Genomic DNA, 14,381 nt, shown 5'->3' on the forward strand with positions numbered 1-14,381 from the left:
TAAAATGAAATATAGTACATATGGAATTTCAGTGTATTAAAAAAACATGTATATAGGGTCAAAAAGTCAGCATTATAATAACCTAATAACCTATAAAATCTACAAATAGTCATCTTTACGTACATATACACATTTTATTATGAGATTCATATATGTTAGAAACATATATGTACATATATAACACTACATCTAGTCATTTTTCATATTTGTACATAAATACATCTTACAATGGGTATTTTTTACATATGTTATAGACCTGTATCTCTATATATCCAAGGATGTACGTGTGTAATGATCATATTTGTTGTCACATAATCATTTCCGTAAGGGCAGTGAGAAAATTAAACTCTACATTTAAATAGTCACTTATTAATACACAGCTGGTTAAAATGTATTTGTGGTGCCTCTTGGATCTTGGTTAATGTTGTGTGTTGTGTTCAGACTTTACCCCTAACCCTGGTGATGGATTTGCTCTGTCAGTAAATATATGGATTGCCTCCACGATTAAACATTAGACATACAGTGTATTTGACATTTTTCCAGTTAATGTATGTATATTCGAGGTTTCTTCACAGCTGTGGTACATTAAATCCAGACCCATCACACACACACACACAGACGGTGTGGTTGCAGGGGTGGGGGACTCTTGTACGCCCACACAGCTGTGCTCCGGACTCAGAAGCACCCCCTATGTGAAAACATTCCGGATGTCGGCACAGCTCAGTCTCATCTCACTCTCTCCTTTCTTCTCATGATCTGCTGCTGCTTCCTCCTACAACAGTCTGGGGAAAAAAAAACCCCAAACATATAAAGATGGTTGTTGTCTGGAGGAGTGCTCACACACGGCCGATGTTACCGTAAAGAAGAAGAAGAAGAAGAAGAAGAAGAAGAAGAAGAAGTGTGGCCTCCGTGTGTGGATGTAATTAACCGGTGATGAGAGGTTATTTCCAGAGATGAAGCCGAGGCTGCTCACCTCCGTTACTTGGAAACAGTCTGACAAATTCTCTGCGGAAAGTTTTTCTCCTCGGATGGAAGAAGTTTTGAGACAAAGCGGCGGCCGCGGGGCTGTTTTCTCTGCTGTTTCTGGTAAGTTGGACTTCTAAAAGATTTCATTGTTGTCTGTAGTTTCACAAGTAGATCGATTTAGCAAGGCGGTCGTTTTATGACTTAAACATGTGAGTGTTCATCCTCCGAGTCGTCGTGAATGCATCTTTAGTTGTTAAAAGACTTGGAGCCGCTCCTGACATGTTTTTGTAAAGCTTACATCACATGATATACATTTAATGTGTTAAAGTGATGTGTAACATGCGGTTGTAGCTACTTTCTCACCCTGCTGTACTTCAGCTGGGTTTGCATAATGTCCACTATTACATAATGACTTACAGAGGATGTGATGTATGACGACCCGGCGTGTCACACGAAACATCTTTTGTATGTATATTTTTTTTTAAAAAAAAGGTCAGAAATCACCTATATATGTAAATAGGAAACAGACACTGTACAGTAGGCAGGCCTGTATATAATCACTGTAAACCATATACTGGAGTACTTGGGTCCAAACCACCACATCTCAGAGTGACTTATGGCACTTTTAGCCACTTTTTAATGAGCAGCTGTACTTAAGAACATGACTCTCAACATATGATCATTTTATAAAACATTATGTTTGGTACCATAATCAGGGGCGGAAATGGCTAATTACAGCTCTCAAATGACTGTAATTAAGTCTGTATTTGGTACCTGTACTTTATTTTTTCAAGTCTTTAATTTTACTCATATTGAATTATGCATTAGACCATATAATCCTCTCAGGTTACTTTTAAAATCTCTTTTGAGTAGAGTTCCATTGCCTTGACATTGTGTTGTTTTTATACGTTTTTATTCAGTATACTCTGTTTTTGCTTTTTCTTCATTCGTTATTGTACTATTGTTATATACATTTTATTGATTACATCACTCTTTACCATTTCTGTAGTTGAGTCTCCAAACAAAAGATTTTCACACGAGTGTACTTTGTACAACCAGAGTGACAATACATTTCTCGAATTTTGAAATGAATATCTACATTTTTCACCGGCATTTTTGCAGCAAATAAGGCAGTCTGATCACAAACAAGTCCCAGAAAGTCCTGACATAAAAACACACACACACACACACAAAACCCTCTGCAGCTGGACCAGGTTTGATCACGAGTTGTGATCACAACCACTGAGCAGAACAGCAGGAGTTGGGAGTAATTTAGACTTAGGATTTTGGAAAACCTTGACTGAATCGCTGCTGTTTATGCCATTTCATTTTTGTGAAGTGAAAATGTTCATTAAATATGTCCGTAATTATTAATTCTTTTATTTATAACCTGAGCATGGTGGCAGAGTGACAGCTCGCGCAGGAAGTCAGTCAGTCATTCAGTTAAGGGAACTTCAGATCCTAAAACCATTTTTCTTCGCAACAATACAATGCAGTGGCAGCAACGATACAAACACATCCCATCCCATTAATTTCAGCGTTGGAGGGGAAAAGGTCTGGCCACCTCTGCAACACAGAAATGATGATTCACTAATATAAAAAGGTGCCATTCTGCTCCACAATGAGTTTATTTAGCTGATAATATTTCACTTTTGAATGGATGCAGGAAGTCTCTTTGAAACCGTAGTATTGCAGGATCTAATGCTCCACCACTGGTTATAGTTCATGTTGTTTTTTTATGTTTTTGAATAACAAAGCAGTCGAAGGTTTAATGGCCCATTTGATATTTGTTCTCTAACAGAATCTACTAGCATGAAGTGTGATGTTTACGTTCCCTAATGAAAGATGCCAGCTTAGCGGCTATTGCATGATTTAGCTGCAAACACATCAACACACATTCGAACAACCGCAGACTATTCATACATCATGCACGGACCAGCTGAGTCACATGGAAATGTTACTGTTTCAAAACCACCACGTAAACAACAAGAGGCAACTCACATAATCAAATGAACTTTACAATATCAAGATCACAATGTGAACAGTGTACAAACAACAGAACAAATCATGTTCATCAGGCTCAAGTGTGTTATTGTGTGTATTTCAGTGATAATGGAGGAAGCCAGGCTCTGAGTGACGTCATGTCTTCCTGGGGCGAGTTCATCGAGCTCCGTGACCTGAGGACGGACGGAGAGCGGATAGAGCTGACCGGCTCGCGTTCGCCCTGCTCGCCGCCACGCCTCGAGAGAACCAACGCCCTGAGGATCAGCCCGGGGAAGGTCCCAGACCTGCTGAGCAGGGTGGGCATCATCCGAGTCCTGAGCAGCACCCAGGACCCCCAGATGATTGAGGAGAGGGGAGAGGGCCACAACTTCCAGCCCTGCAGCCACGCTCAGCCCACGTGGTGTGACCTGTGTGGGGACTTCATCTGGGGCCTTTACAAGCAGAGCCTGCGGTGTGTCAGTGAGTCGGCTTATGTAGGCTGTTTGCACGCCTGGGTGTGTGCATGTGTCATCACCTCTGTGCATGTGAGAGGAAGATATGACAAAGAGGAAATTTGGTTAAACAGCAAAAAGATGTGGGTGCATGCCTGGTTAACGCTGCACTGTATAGCTATTCATTTGCAGAAATCACAACTTTATCTCCCTTGTTTTGCAGTGCTATTAACTTTCCCCATTTTGTCGTCCAGCACAGTGTTTATAAAGAAGCGGCGTCAAGCATGCACGCAGTAGTTTGAGTGGCTTTTGCGGTTTGGTTATCATCTCAGCTCAGGGTCGGCTACAGACATGTATGATCTACACTCTCAGGATTTCTCTTAGAGTTGCAGCAGTCTTGAACTTCCTTTTCATCAACTGAAACCCACTAAAATGTTGCTGTGGTTTGTGTGAAGCGTGCAGACAGCAATGCGTCTTAAAGTAACCTGGTCCTAAAAACACAAACACAGACCAAAATTGAATAAATAAATCTACATCCATGATACACATGAACTGTAGTGTCCTACCTCTGTTTTATTTTTGTAGCTGTACTCAACAGCTTTGAGTAAAGGTATTCATTTACCATTTTATTAATACAACACAAAACAGAAAGGGTCATAATGCAGGAGAAAGCTGACGTAAAGTACTGTATCTGCAATGACCAGTAACGGCCATAGGAGGACATCACCCGTCCAGAACTGTGCTCCACACATGCACATTAACATATACGAGTTTGTCATATGTGCTCATGTTCGCCGGCGTCTTGTCTAAACTCAGTGACTTCCCGTTTTACAGACTGCAGATTCACATGTCACTACCGCTGTCGAGCCCTGATCCGCCTGGACTGCAGCTGGGACCGAGGCTCTCTGGCCGACCACACGTGTGTTGTGGAGCAAACCATAGAGACGGACACAAATGTGGTAAGGAGCTTTTGTATTTGGCAGTATGATATGACTGGTGTAGTTCTCCATGTTTGCACGCAATCAGAGGTGGCGGGAGTCACTGTTCACTTGCTTCTTCAACATGGAGGAACTGTGACATGGTTACCATTAACCCTCCGAACGCCAACAACACGCTGGCAGGTTGGAAGGTACGTTTGACTGGCGAAATCACCAAAATTACACAATTTGTCATTGCCAAAAACAGCAAACATTTAGGAACAATTGTATTATTCTCTCTTATTCGCTTTTGTAAGAAAAAAATTAACCAAATCATAAAATAAACAAAATACTGCACTTAACTAAAATCACTTTATTCTAAACATCTCATATAAAACCTTGCCAAAAGTAAACCACAGTTGTTGCTGTATTGGTAACATCTGTAGACAATGGGTAAGGGTTAGGGAGAAAAATGTTAATTTACGGCATTATAACAATGCTGTAACATGATGTTCTGTTCTGTGCAGGACTGATGTTTCATGACAGACGTAAAAGGAACTGCTTGGGGTTGACAGGGTTAAAAATGAGACCATGAATGAGGAAACTGGTTGCTCATTTAAGCTTCTGCACTTTGCATGTGACGCTGTCCTGCCTGGTTTGATTTCATGGTAATTCTGCTTGACACACATCGATTATTTTATAGCCAAAAAACGGGAACCACTTAATCCGGCAATAAACACACACCCTTCCCCAAGTTCCACTAACTGAACAGGTTCATTACTAAAGGTGACCCGACCCTGTCACAGCTGACTGTATTTGCTGAAAACCATCTACCTCCAGATAAGGGGCAGCTAGCAACATGAAATTTATAAAGGGAAGTTACGAGATTTGAAGGGGAAGTTGAGTGGAAACACAAAGCAAAAACGTCTTTTGCAAGATCCTGTTCAGTTTATTGAACAATTACAGCAACACATCAGTTTGGGTAATGATTTGTTACACCCAAATAAATGTGCTATACATATGAAAACACACCCAACAACAAGGTAAAACCATAAAAACCATATGATAAAATAAGTTTATTGGATGTGGTCGAAAGAGTACAAAAGAAGTCATGTGCCATCCTGTTAGTCTACAGCTAGAATAAAGAGGGACAAAAAAAACATTGTAATAGTAATGACTAGGGTCAGAAGGAATCTTGTGTCCTTTACTCAATGTGTTTACAGCATTAATTGAATAGATAAAACCAAGTCCTGGCTGCTGAACATCTAAAAGTTTAATTAGAAGAAGACTCTGCACCACATACTGTTATTTATAAAGAGGGGAGTCTAGGAGACGAGCAGGTGGTTGCTCAAGGCTGCAGTGTTTGTTCTCTCTTGGTAACGGGCTTCATTCCCTCACTATCAAGCACTTGTTTCTTATCAAAAGAATGTAAAAACTCCAGCAGAGCATGGACAGTGTGAAGGCATGGCTGGATATCTTGTCGGTGCTGGAGCTCTGGTGTAAATAGGCCTTTCACCCAACACTGAACAGACGAAACACATCTGTCTCAGCTGAGAAAAATGCAGCCGTAATTAATGTTATTGATAGCATGTGTGCATCTCCTGCTATGACATGTTAGATTATCTGCAGTTAGCATAACATGTTACAAAAAAGACACAAACAGAACAAAACTAAACAAAACATGCGAGACAAGATCACAATGTTCTGCATCAACAAGCACAATCTTGTCATTTTCACTTCTGTAATATTTGTGCCGCTACATTTTTTTCTTTCTTCTTTTTACCTTTGTTGCAGTCCAGCTCAGTTTAGAGCAGCTGGAGGGTTTCTGGCTCTAGCAGCACACATTTGTGAACTCACTTCACAGCAGGAGGCTCCAGAGTATTTCCTGCCAAAAACATATCAGTCAGTACCCCTGCTTATGGCCAATAAGGTAATAAAATACACAGTCAACTCCTCTGAATGTAAGAAAAACATGGAGGATATGTCTTCACCAGGTGGACGCGTGCCCTCGTTAATTTTCCTCTTTTGCATTCCTCCATGTTATTGTACTTGAACCAATTAAATTGTTAAGATCTGGGCGGGGTGTCCCAGATGAACACAGGAAAAAAGGGGCTTGTTTATTTGTCTCAAAGTCTTTCATCACAGCTTTAAATGCAGCTCATTCTCAGGCGTAAATTAAAGACATTTTTATCGACACGATTATAGTTTACAGAAGCGAGGCTCACATTACAAAAAACTTTAAACCTGGAATCACCTTTAGTCACATTTGAGTCCCCGTCATGGTTTGGAAAGTGTTTACATTGCAGCAGATGCATAGTGAAAATAAGACATGCAGCTGGATCTTCCACTGAGGACCTATTTAACAATTGACATTTTCATTCAACGTGAGGACAAAAAATGCTACGACACAAAAATCTCAATCTGGCGGGACAGATTACAGTGTCGTTAACTAGTAAGTGTGTTCACATCATCTAGACAGTGGATGGATTTCAGAGTTGGTCATGTGAGGGATCAAATACTTTGCACTGACAATGTGACACCATATCCATTAAAGAGGGTGTCATTACATTAAACAACGGTCAGATGTCAGAAGAATTAGTGTCCTACAAGGCCCTAATGAGTTGCATTACGGGAATTGTAGTAAATGAAGTACTAAGCACAAAAGTTAGGTAATTTCTGCCTCCGTTTCTTTGAGTTTTCCTTTTTGTTTTGTTTTTTCCTTTCCCCTATCGCATCATCAAATAAATGTTTGAGTAATTCTGATAATATCACACTCACATCGGTCTGCATATAATCAGTATTATCTACATGCTAAGTGTCGACATTTAGGGGGCCTCTGTGTGTCTCCGCCTCACTGGCAGCCTCAGAGAGCCTGAATACCGCTGCCCACTAAGGGGCAGGGGCTAAAAAAACCAACAAAAAAAGGTCACCTAAAGCTTAGTTCCCTCCTCAGGATTCTAACCCTGATATTCCTCTAATCGAAGCTTTTCAGAGATCACTGACACAAAGCCCAAGATCAGAAGCTAATCAGTGCACGCTCCCGTGAATACCAAGACATGATCCAGGCAGTTGTATCATTTCAGTACAAGAATATTCCTTGCTGCCCGCGCATCCTAATCCGTCCTGTCACACATATACCCACTATTTCTTCCTTGTTTTGTCGCTGCCAGTCATGCGAATTAAACCTGGACTGCTTGGAGCACATCCTGCCTGTGTCACATTTTGGGTGTGTGATCTGGTAATGTATGACAACCGTCACAGAGCAGTCATGTAGTGTGAAAACCACAATGACTTCAAGACTCCTGATCACAAGACAGAAGCGTAAAGCTGTGTAAACAGAAGGCTGCATGTATCTGATCACTTCAAATGTTGTGTAGTGTACCCGAGGCATCAGAGCACTTAACCTCGTTTTTTACATTGAGGGCACTCTAGAGCAGTGGTTTTCAATATTTTCTCATAAAGGTCCCCTAAACTGACACAAAAGAGTACACTCAAGACCCCTAATTACAGAAAATATATAAAACCCATGAGCAACTTCTGCATTTAATTATAGTGAAAATAAATTATTCCCTTTTGGCACCTCTTGGAAACCACCCATGGACCCGCTTTTAGAACCGCTGCTCTAGAGAGCATTTTATCATGTTTTATCTACCACCGGGACGTCCAAGAGGCCACTCTTGGTTCTCTTTTTGTTGCTCTTACATGGACCTCGTGGGAACATGTTGAGGGGGGATAGAGGCATGGTTTTAGTCTAGTCACTCCAAATAAACTAAACAAGGAAAATGTAAATTTACTTGGCAGCCTAAGTTTAAGAATTCAGGTTTTGTACTTAATTAAAGGTGCACTGTGAAGTTTGGGGGAAGAAATTTGAATTAGAAGAGAAGCTCTTCATTTACTTTTTTTATGCTTAAACAAACTAAATAAACTGTCTTTACTTAATAAACTGAATAAACAAACGGACCTTAAAAGACAACACATTAGAGTGGTATAGTAATGAGTCTTAAAACCACCTAACCTAACCTGAAGTGGCTAAACGAGACTGGACTGGAGGACTTTAGCTGCAGCCTATTCTCACTCTTAACTTTTACAACTTGTGGATTGAAAAGTTTACAGAAAACATGTATAGTAATTGTGCAGTAAGATGCTTAGTGGTGGGGACGTTTAAGTCATGTGATCGCAATGTAGTCTGTTTATAGCATTAGCTTTCCTCTTTTAGCTATTTAATTTACTATTTTTGTTTGGTGTGATGATGTTTAATGTCTGTGACAACGTATATGTTGCCTCAATTAGCCACTTGTTTGCAATCGCTGTTTTTAAAACATGTAAGCGCTTTATAATCAAATTGTGGGACATTTAATTGTTCTTTGTTTATATTTGGCGGACCCTGCCACCTTTCTAGTTTCACACAGTGTTCTGGGGACCTAATTTTAATTGTTTATTCAGTATTTCCGAGTGTGTATTATTGCTTCACTAATAATAAAATTGTGAGTTTTAAGTGTTCGTCCAAAACTACGCAGTGCCCCTTTAAATGTCTTGTATCGATCTCAACCATGGAGGAATAATGAAACTCACACGAGGTCTATGGCGGGGGGCGGTGGTGTGACCACTGCCCCACCATCACATGACTGGGTCGGTACAGCGTGGAAGCTGCCAGCATCATCCATGGGAGCAGAGGCGGCAGAGAAAAGAGGGGAGGGTGGGGTGGTCGCAAGAGGAGAAGGAGGAGGAGGCCGGGAAATGTTGGGTATCTCCCTCGGTCGTCCAATCGCGACCAGCCGCGGTGATTTTGTGTATTTTCCAAACTCATCTCAACGGACCTGGGTGGGGCGTCGGCCGACCGGCGGGGGGAAGGAAGCGAGGCAGCAAGGGCGGGGGCTTGAACTCATACATCCTGTTTCTCACAGACTCAGTTTACACAGTGGAAACGTGGCCGCTAGATTACGATAGAGGAAGAGACTGTTTGATTTTGTCGAGTTACACTTGTGTTATCAAGAAGTTACTGAGCTATTTCGTCGTCTGCGAATTTGAAGTTAGCAAACGAACGTTACCGTTGTAGAACATTCCAACCCGGCTTCCGTAAATTTAAGAGCGGTTTGTTTTAACACTTTAAGTCGTCGTACTTTAAGTTCCGATATTTGACTCGAGTGTTTAGAGGTTTTTTTGACCGATAGTCAGCATGACAAACGAGGGTAGCAGCTCGGACAAAAGTCCCTCCTTCGAGATGACCTGGGGAAGCTCCACCAGCAGCGGCTACTGCAGCGACGAGGACTCGGACTCCGAGTTCGAGCAGTACTTCACGGCGCGGACATCTTTCTTCCCCAAAACCCGGAAAGCTAACGTTAATGCTAACGTGAAGAAGGTGAGAATAAACTTAAAACAAGACAGCAAAACAAAATAGATACAAAGTTAGGCATGATAAAAGTTAGTTCCTCAATTTTTAAAAGGGGGAAGGAAGAGCAGAGGGTGGGTGATGGGTGATACAGATCCGCTAGTCTCGCGTTATTTGATATTTCTGCTCTCTTTCTCTGACGTTTTGTTTGTATCAAATTAAGCACTTTGTATCATTAGTTGTTACACATCCCAGGGTTAGTTTTTTGTAACGTTAGTATCTGTTTTGCTCAAGGGCACTCCAGCAAAAAAAGTTGCCATCCAAGATGGGACATGCAGGGTGGAGTTCTGGTTCCTCTTGTTTTCATTACAACAGACATGAATCATGAGAACTTATCTATAAAATGCTTATCAGCCCAGGGGTAGATGCAAATACAGGTTTGGTCTAATAGACACACCTCACCACATGATTATTTTGTGACAAACACAGACCCACAGCTGAACTCTGCTGAGAACAACCCAAATGTCATGTTTGGTGACGCAGACCGGCTTCTCAAGTTTCCAGCCCGACGCCCACACCACTATTCATTGACTGTTCCTCCAGGTTTCGCACACCAATTTCCCAATCACAGTTGAGTCATGTGTTTCTTCAGGGTTTGTTCATTTTTTTCTTTTTGTCTCACACACCCACTCGCATATCAGTTTCTTCATTGAGAAACGGGTGGCGTTTATTGTAAAAGTCACCATTTTCTCTCCCTGCACAGAGGCCAGTATTGTTTGATGGTGCAGGCGCTCTGCAACACAGTTTCTGATGTGACACTCCTTGCATGGGCATGTAGAGGCACAGTTGCATAGTTTATCCTCCTACTGTTGCCATATTGGAAAGCCACACTTGGCCCACGTATTGATTTTATTGACTTGTTAACAGCAGCACATCAACTCGACAGTCTTTCACTCTGCCTTGAGATTGCCACTATTGATCTGCTTGACAGAGATTTAAAAGTTACAGAACCGTTTAAATGCTTACATCGTAATTGCCAGGTCTACTTTTCCTTAATCAATTTGGAGTGTGGAAGCGGAACAAAAATAGATCGTAGATGTATGCAGAGAAAATCTGGAAAAATCTGTTCAAATATCAATACAGATGTTGGCGGCATCCATAGCACTGTAGGGATAGTGTTAAGTGGAGTAGTTCTCAGGAAACCCCCTGCTCCTGCCTCAAGGGAGTAGGCTGGAGTATACCGTGGAAAATGAAGTTTTGCCGCCTCAGAGTTCTGTTGAATTTTCTTTCCACACAGGAAGTTGAACTCATTAGTTGACACAGGATAAGCCCTAATTGAGCCAATGGCTGGAGAGACACTGGGGGCCAAATGTGCATGACTGAAACATGACTGGTGGTGTGCGGTTGATGAGGCAGCTGACTTCACAGGATGTGTCTGAAAAACAAGGGGGGGCATTGTCTTCTCCCACTTGTGGGAGCCAGAGAGGGGAGGCTATTTTTACATGAATACCAAGTTGAGGAATGCGATGCAGAACCGTTGCTTGCAGTCATTGCAAACAGCTGCAAGTTGTACATTACCCCCCTCCCATCCCTCAGTTTCCCTCCTCCTTTCGTTTACCCCTCCCACACTGAGGGATCAGAGCAGTCCAACAGGATTGGACAGAGCTGACATCATCGTTTTTGCTACGTTGTCAGGAAGTAGAGAGTCTGATGCAACCGGTGCTCACTGTCAGAACGGAACAGAAAGTTAATTAACAAAACATTTACTGAAGCATGAGTGTCTCTTATCCTCCTCTTAACAACATTGGGCAGTGTTGTTGGAACAGGGGATATGTTTGAAGCCAGTGTTGATCACGCCACTCCTGCTTTTACATGATAGCTTCACAGAGGCTTCCAACTATATGGAAATGGCACAAAAACACACATTCTCACTTCCTAAATAACACATTTGAGACATACAATGGTTTACACAACAGCAGCATGTTGTAAAGATGCATTGAAATTTGGCCCTGTGAACTGCACTGATCAATACTTCTGCCATGTTTTATTTGCTCGGTAAAAAAAAGTAAGGTATCTGGAACCTTTTAATTGTTAGAGAACATGACATTTTTAATGTTACAGCTCATCACTGTCCATTCTTGTGCTGGTGTGTTGCTCTTGTCCCTGTTGTGGTTTTGAGGCGAGCGCTGACACCTGCTGGTCTAACACTGTTATTCCTCGTTGTCTCTTCCAGGATGAACAAATTGAATTGGGAAAGCAGGAGTTGACAACCACAGATATTCAGCAGAAGGTGAAGGAATACAACGCTCAGATCAACAGCAATCTGTTCATGAACGTGGTGAGTAGTGAGGATGCTTGACGTATCTGTGCAGTTCCATTTCTCTTTTTCAGTCTAACATTTTTACTTTTCCCCGCAGAACAAGGATGGTTCCTACACAGGCTTCATTAAAGTGCAGTTCAAGTTGGCACGACCTGTGTCCGTTCCATCTCCAAAGAAAGGAGGTCCTGATGATAGAGGGAGGAAGGCCAGTGGGGTGAAACGTCGCACCTCTTTCTACCTCCCAAAGGACGCATCTAAGCACCTGCACATAAGCTCACGCACCTCTGCTCGTGAGGTCATCGAGGCGTTGTTGAAAAAGTTTACTGTGGTGGACAATCCTGGCAAGTTTGCTCTGTTTGAGCGCAGCGAGCGACATGACCAAGGTATTACTGTTTTTTTTGTTGTTGTTGTCATGTTGAACTCCTTTAGTGTTTGCCATTCCGTTTTAATGGAGATTTTAATGCTGTGCAATAACTTCAGTCTTTTGCCTGCCTCTTACAGTTTATATTCGCAAGCTATCTGATGGTGAGCGTCCTCTCCGTCTGCGTCTGTGTTCTGGACCCAATGAGAAAGTCCTCAGTTTTGTTCTGAAGGAGAACGAAACTGGAGAAGTCAATGTGAGTGCAACATGAACACGAGAACAAGAGGTCCACACAGTGGACATGTTTCTATTAGCATATTCTGCTTTGTGCATTTTGTCTTGCATTAGAAAAGGTTGTTGGCAGATGGGACAGATGGGCCAAACACATAAAATTCAAAATACACATAAAATTCGTCCTGAAGGTTACTTCTGTTGATTTCAGTTAATCTTAAATCACTGATGTATTTTCAAGTGGTTTTTTTTCCTTCGTTTTTTTTCTTCTGATTTTCCAGTTTGGGGGAGGTTTGAAGAAAATGCAATCATTCAGGCTTATGCGATGGATCGCACAAAGGTGGTTATTTAATACACTGTCCGCACGCTAATGTGATTTTTCTCTCCTTACAGTGGCATGCCTTCTCCATGCCCGAGCTGAAGAACTTCCTGCGCATTCTGCAGCGTGAAGAGGAGGAGCACGTCAAGCAGATAGTGCAGCGCTACGCTCTGGCCCGCACTAAGATGCAGGAGGCTCTGGCTGGCTCGACCCCCGGTTGACACGACTCTGCGCCGCGGGGTTAAACGTGCACCTCTTGGCTGGACCACCAGTCATCGCTGCATCCAAAGATCCCAGAGAACATGACTCAAAACGCCTCTTCGGTGAACGAGAGAGTGAGACAGGGCGCAAGACAATGAGCGAGCGAGAGAGCGCTAGCGCGAATGTGCGTGTGAAATGATGCGAGAGATGAAGTGCCTTACACCTGGAGAGTCTGATGTGCCTGAGAGAATGAGTTGAGAGAAGTGAAGACTGGCAGATGAGACAGCGGGTGTATCCAGTAATGTCTTTTATTATTGGGTACCATCTGATTATCCTGTGTACCTCAGCTGTGTCACTTTAACTTTAGGGGTAGTGTCAGTGATTAATCTGACATTTTTAGGTATAAAGAAAATCCATGAGTAGATTATTTGTAGATGTGATGCTGAAGGCAAGACGTGTAATCATGTCTGCAATTTAATTCCCTTTACTCTTCCAGGGTAGAAAATGGTTAACAGGGCTCCGGAGTAACTTTTTACACCTGATGCACTGGTGCACCTAACTTTTTTATTTAGGTGAACCCAATAATACATTTTAAGTTAATTTTTTAGCACATTATATAAATGACTGTCAATAAGAGAAAAGGTGCAGATTAATGTTTTTTTTAAATCACAGCACCAGTGAAAATGTAAAGCTGCACTTGGCAGATTTTTGGGTGCATGTCCCTGGAGCCCTGGTTAATGTGTCCATATTATTCCAAGTATAGATAAACTCAGTCTGGTCCTATCATGATAACCAAACATCTTACCTTATATTAACATCTTCTCTTTCTCCCCCTAAGAAAGTTAAACACACATTTGTCGCTGAAAGGTATTTGGATTTTCTTTTGAGCCCAGTCTCAAAAATCTGCCATGTCCTCTCGACACCCCTGATGGGTGCAACTCGAATTTTTTTTATTTTGTCACTTTGTGAGCTTGACTGATGTATGGACATTTGTATGCAATTATGGATGTCAGAGAGCAGTGTCTAAGTGTCACTCTGGTTGACTGAAAACCTGAATGAATATTGGTATACATGTGTTTCACTGGAAGCTGTTTGTCATTCCTCATATCTGTGTTTTATTCTATCCTCTTGACGAAAGTGTCTTCTGCTTCAGTTTATTGTATCCGTCTATGCACAAACCTGTATGTTGTAGCAATCATCAAAATGTTGTGACCAATGTGCACTGCATTCAGTAAAGAATTTCCAAGTTATGTCAGATTTTTGTATTATTTCAGACAAGATGAATGAATGAATGTTAAAATA

At 41.8% G+C, this 14,381-nt stretch overlaps 1 protein-coding gene and 1 long non-coding RNA gene across 3 annotated transcripts; one reads left to right on the forward strand and one right to left on the reverse strand.

Moving 5' to 3' along the window:
- The first annotated feature begins 713 nt into the window (after positions 1-713).
- Positions 714-14,329, forward strand: LOC119021094 (ras association domain-containing protein 1-like). 2 transcript variants are annotated; one of them, XM_037101097.1, is made up of 7 exons: positions 714-1,086; positions 3,074-3,429; positions 4,236-4,360; positions 11,881-11,985; positions 12,065-12,350; positions 12,469-12,584; positions 12,953-14,329. In XM_037101097.1, the coding sequence occupies exons 2-7, from the start codon at positions 3,108-3,110 to the stop codon at positions 13,097-13,099; spliced, it is 1,101 nt and encodes a 366-aa protein (XP_036956992.1). In that variant the 5' UTR covers positions 714-1,086; positions 3,074-3,107; the 3' UTR covers positions 13,100-14,329. The 2 variants fall into 2 exon arrangements, with proteins under 2 accessions (XP_036956992.1, XP_036956993.1); XM_037101098.1 differs by lacking the exons at positions 714-1,086; positions 3,074-3,429; positions 4,236-4,360 and adding an exon at positions 9,219-9,677.
- On the reverse strand, positions 4,559-9,024 carry LOC119021096. The gene is made up of 3 exons (XR_005075476.1): positions 8,891-9,024; positions 6,102-6,203; positions 4,559-5,868 (listed from the first exon to the last, which is right to left on the reverse strand). It is a non-coding gene; the product is annotated as an uncharacterized LOC119021096 (long non-coding RNA).
- Positions 14,330-14,381: the final 52 nt, after the last annotated feature.

Source organism: Acanthopagrus latus, chromosome 6, assembly GCF_904848185.1.
Source record: "Acanthopagrus latus isolate v.2019 chromosome 6, fAcaLat1.1, whole genome shotgun sequence".
Lineage (NCBI taxonomy): Eukaryota > Metazoa > Chordata > Actinopteri > Spariformes > Sparidae > Acanthopagrus > Acanthopagrus latus.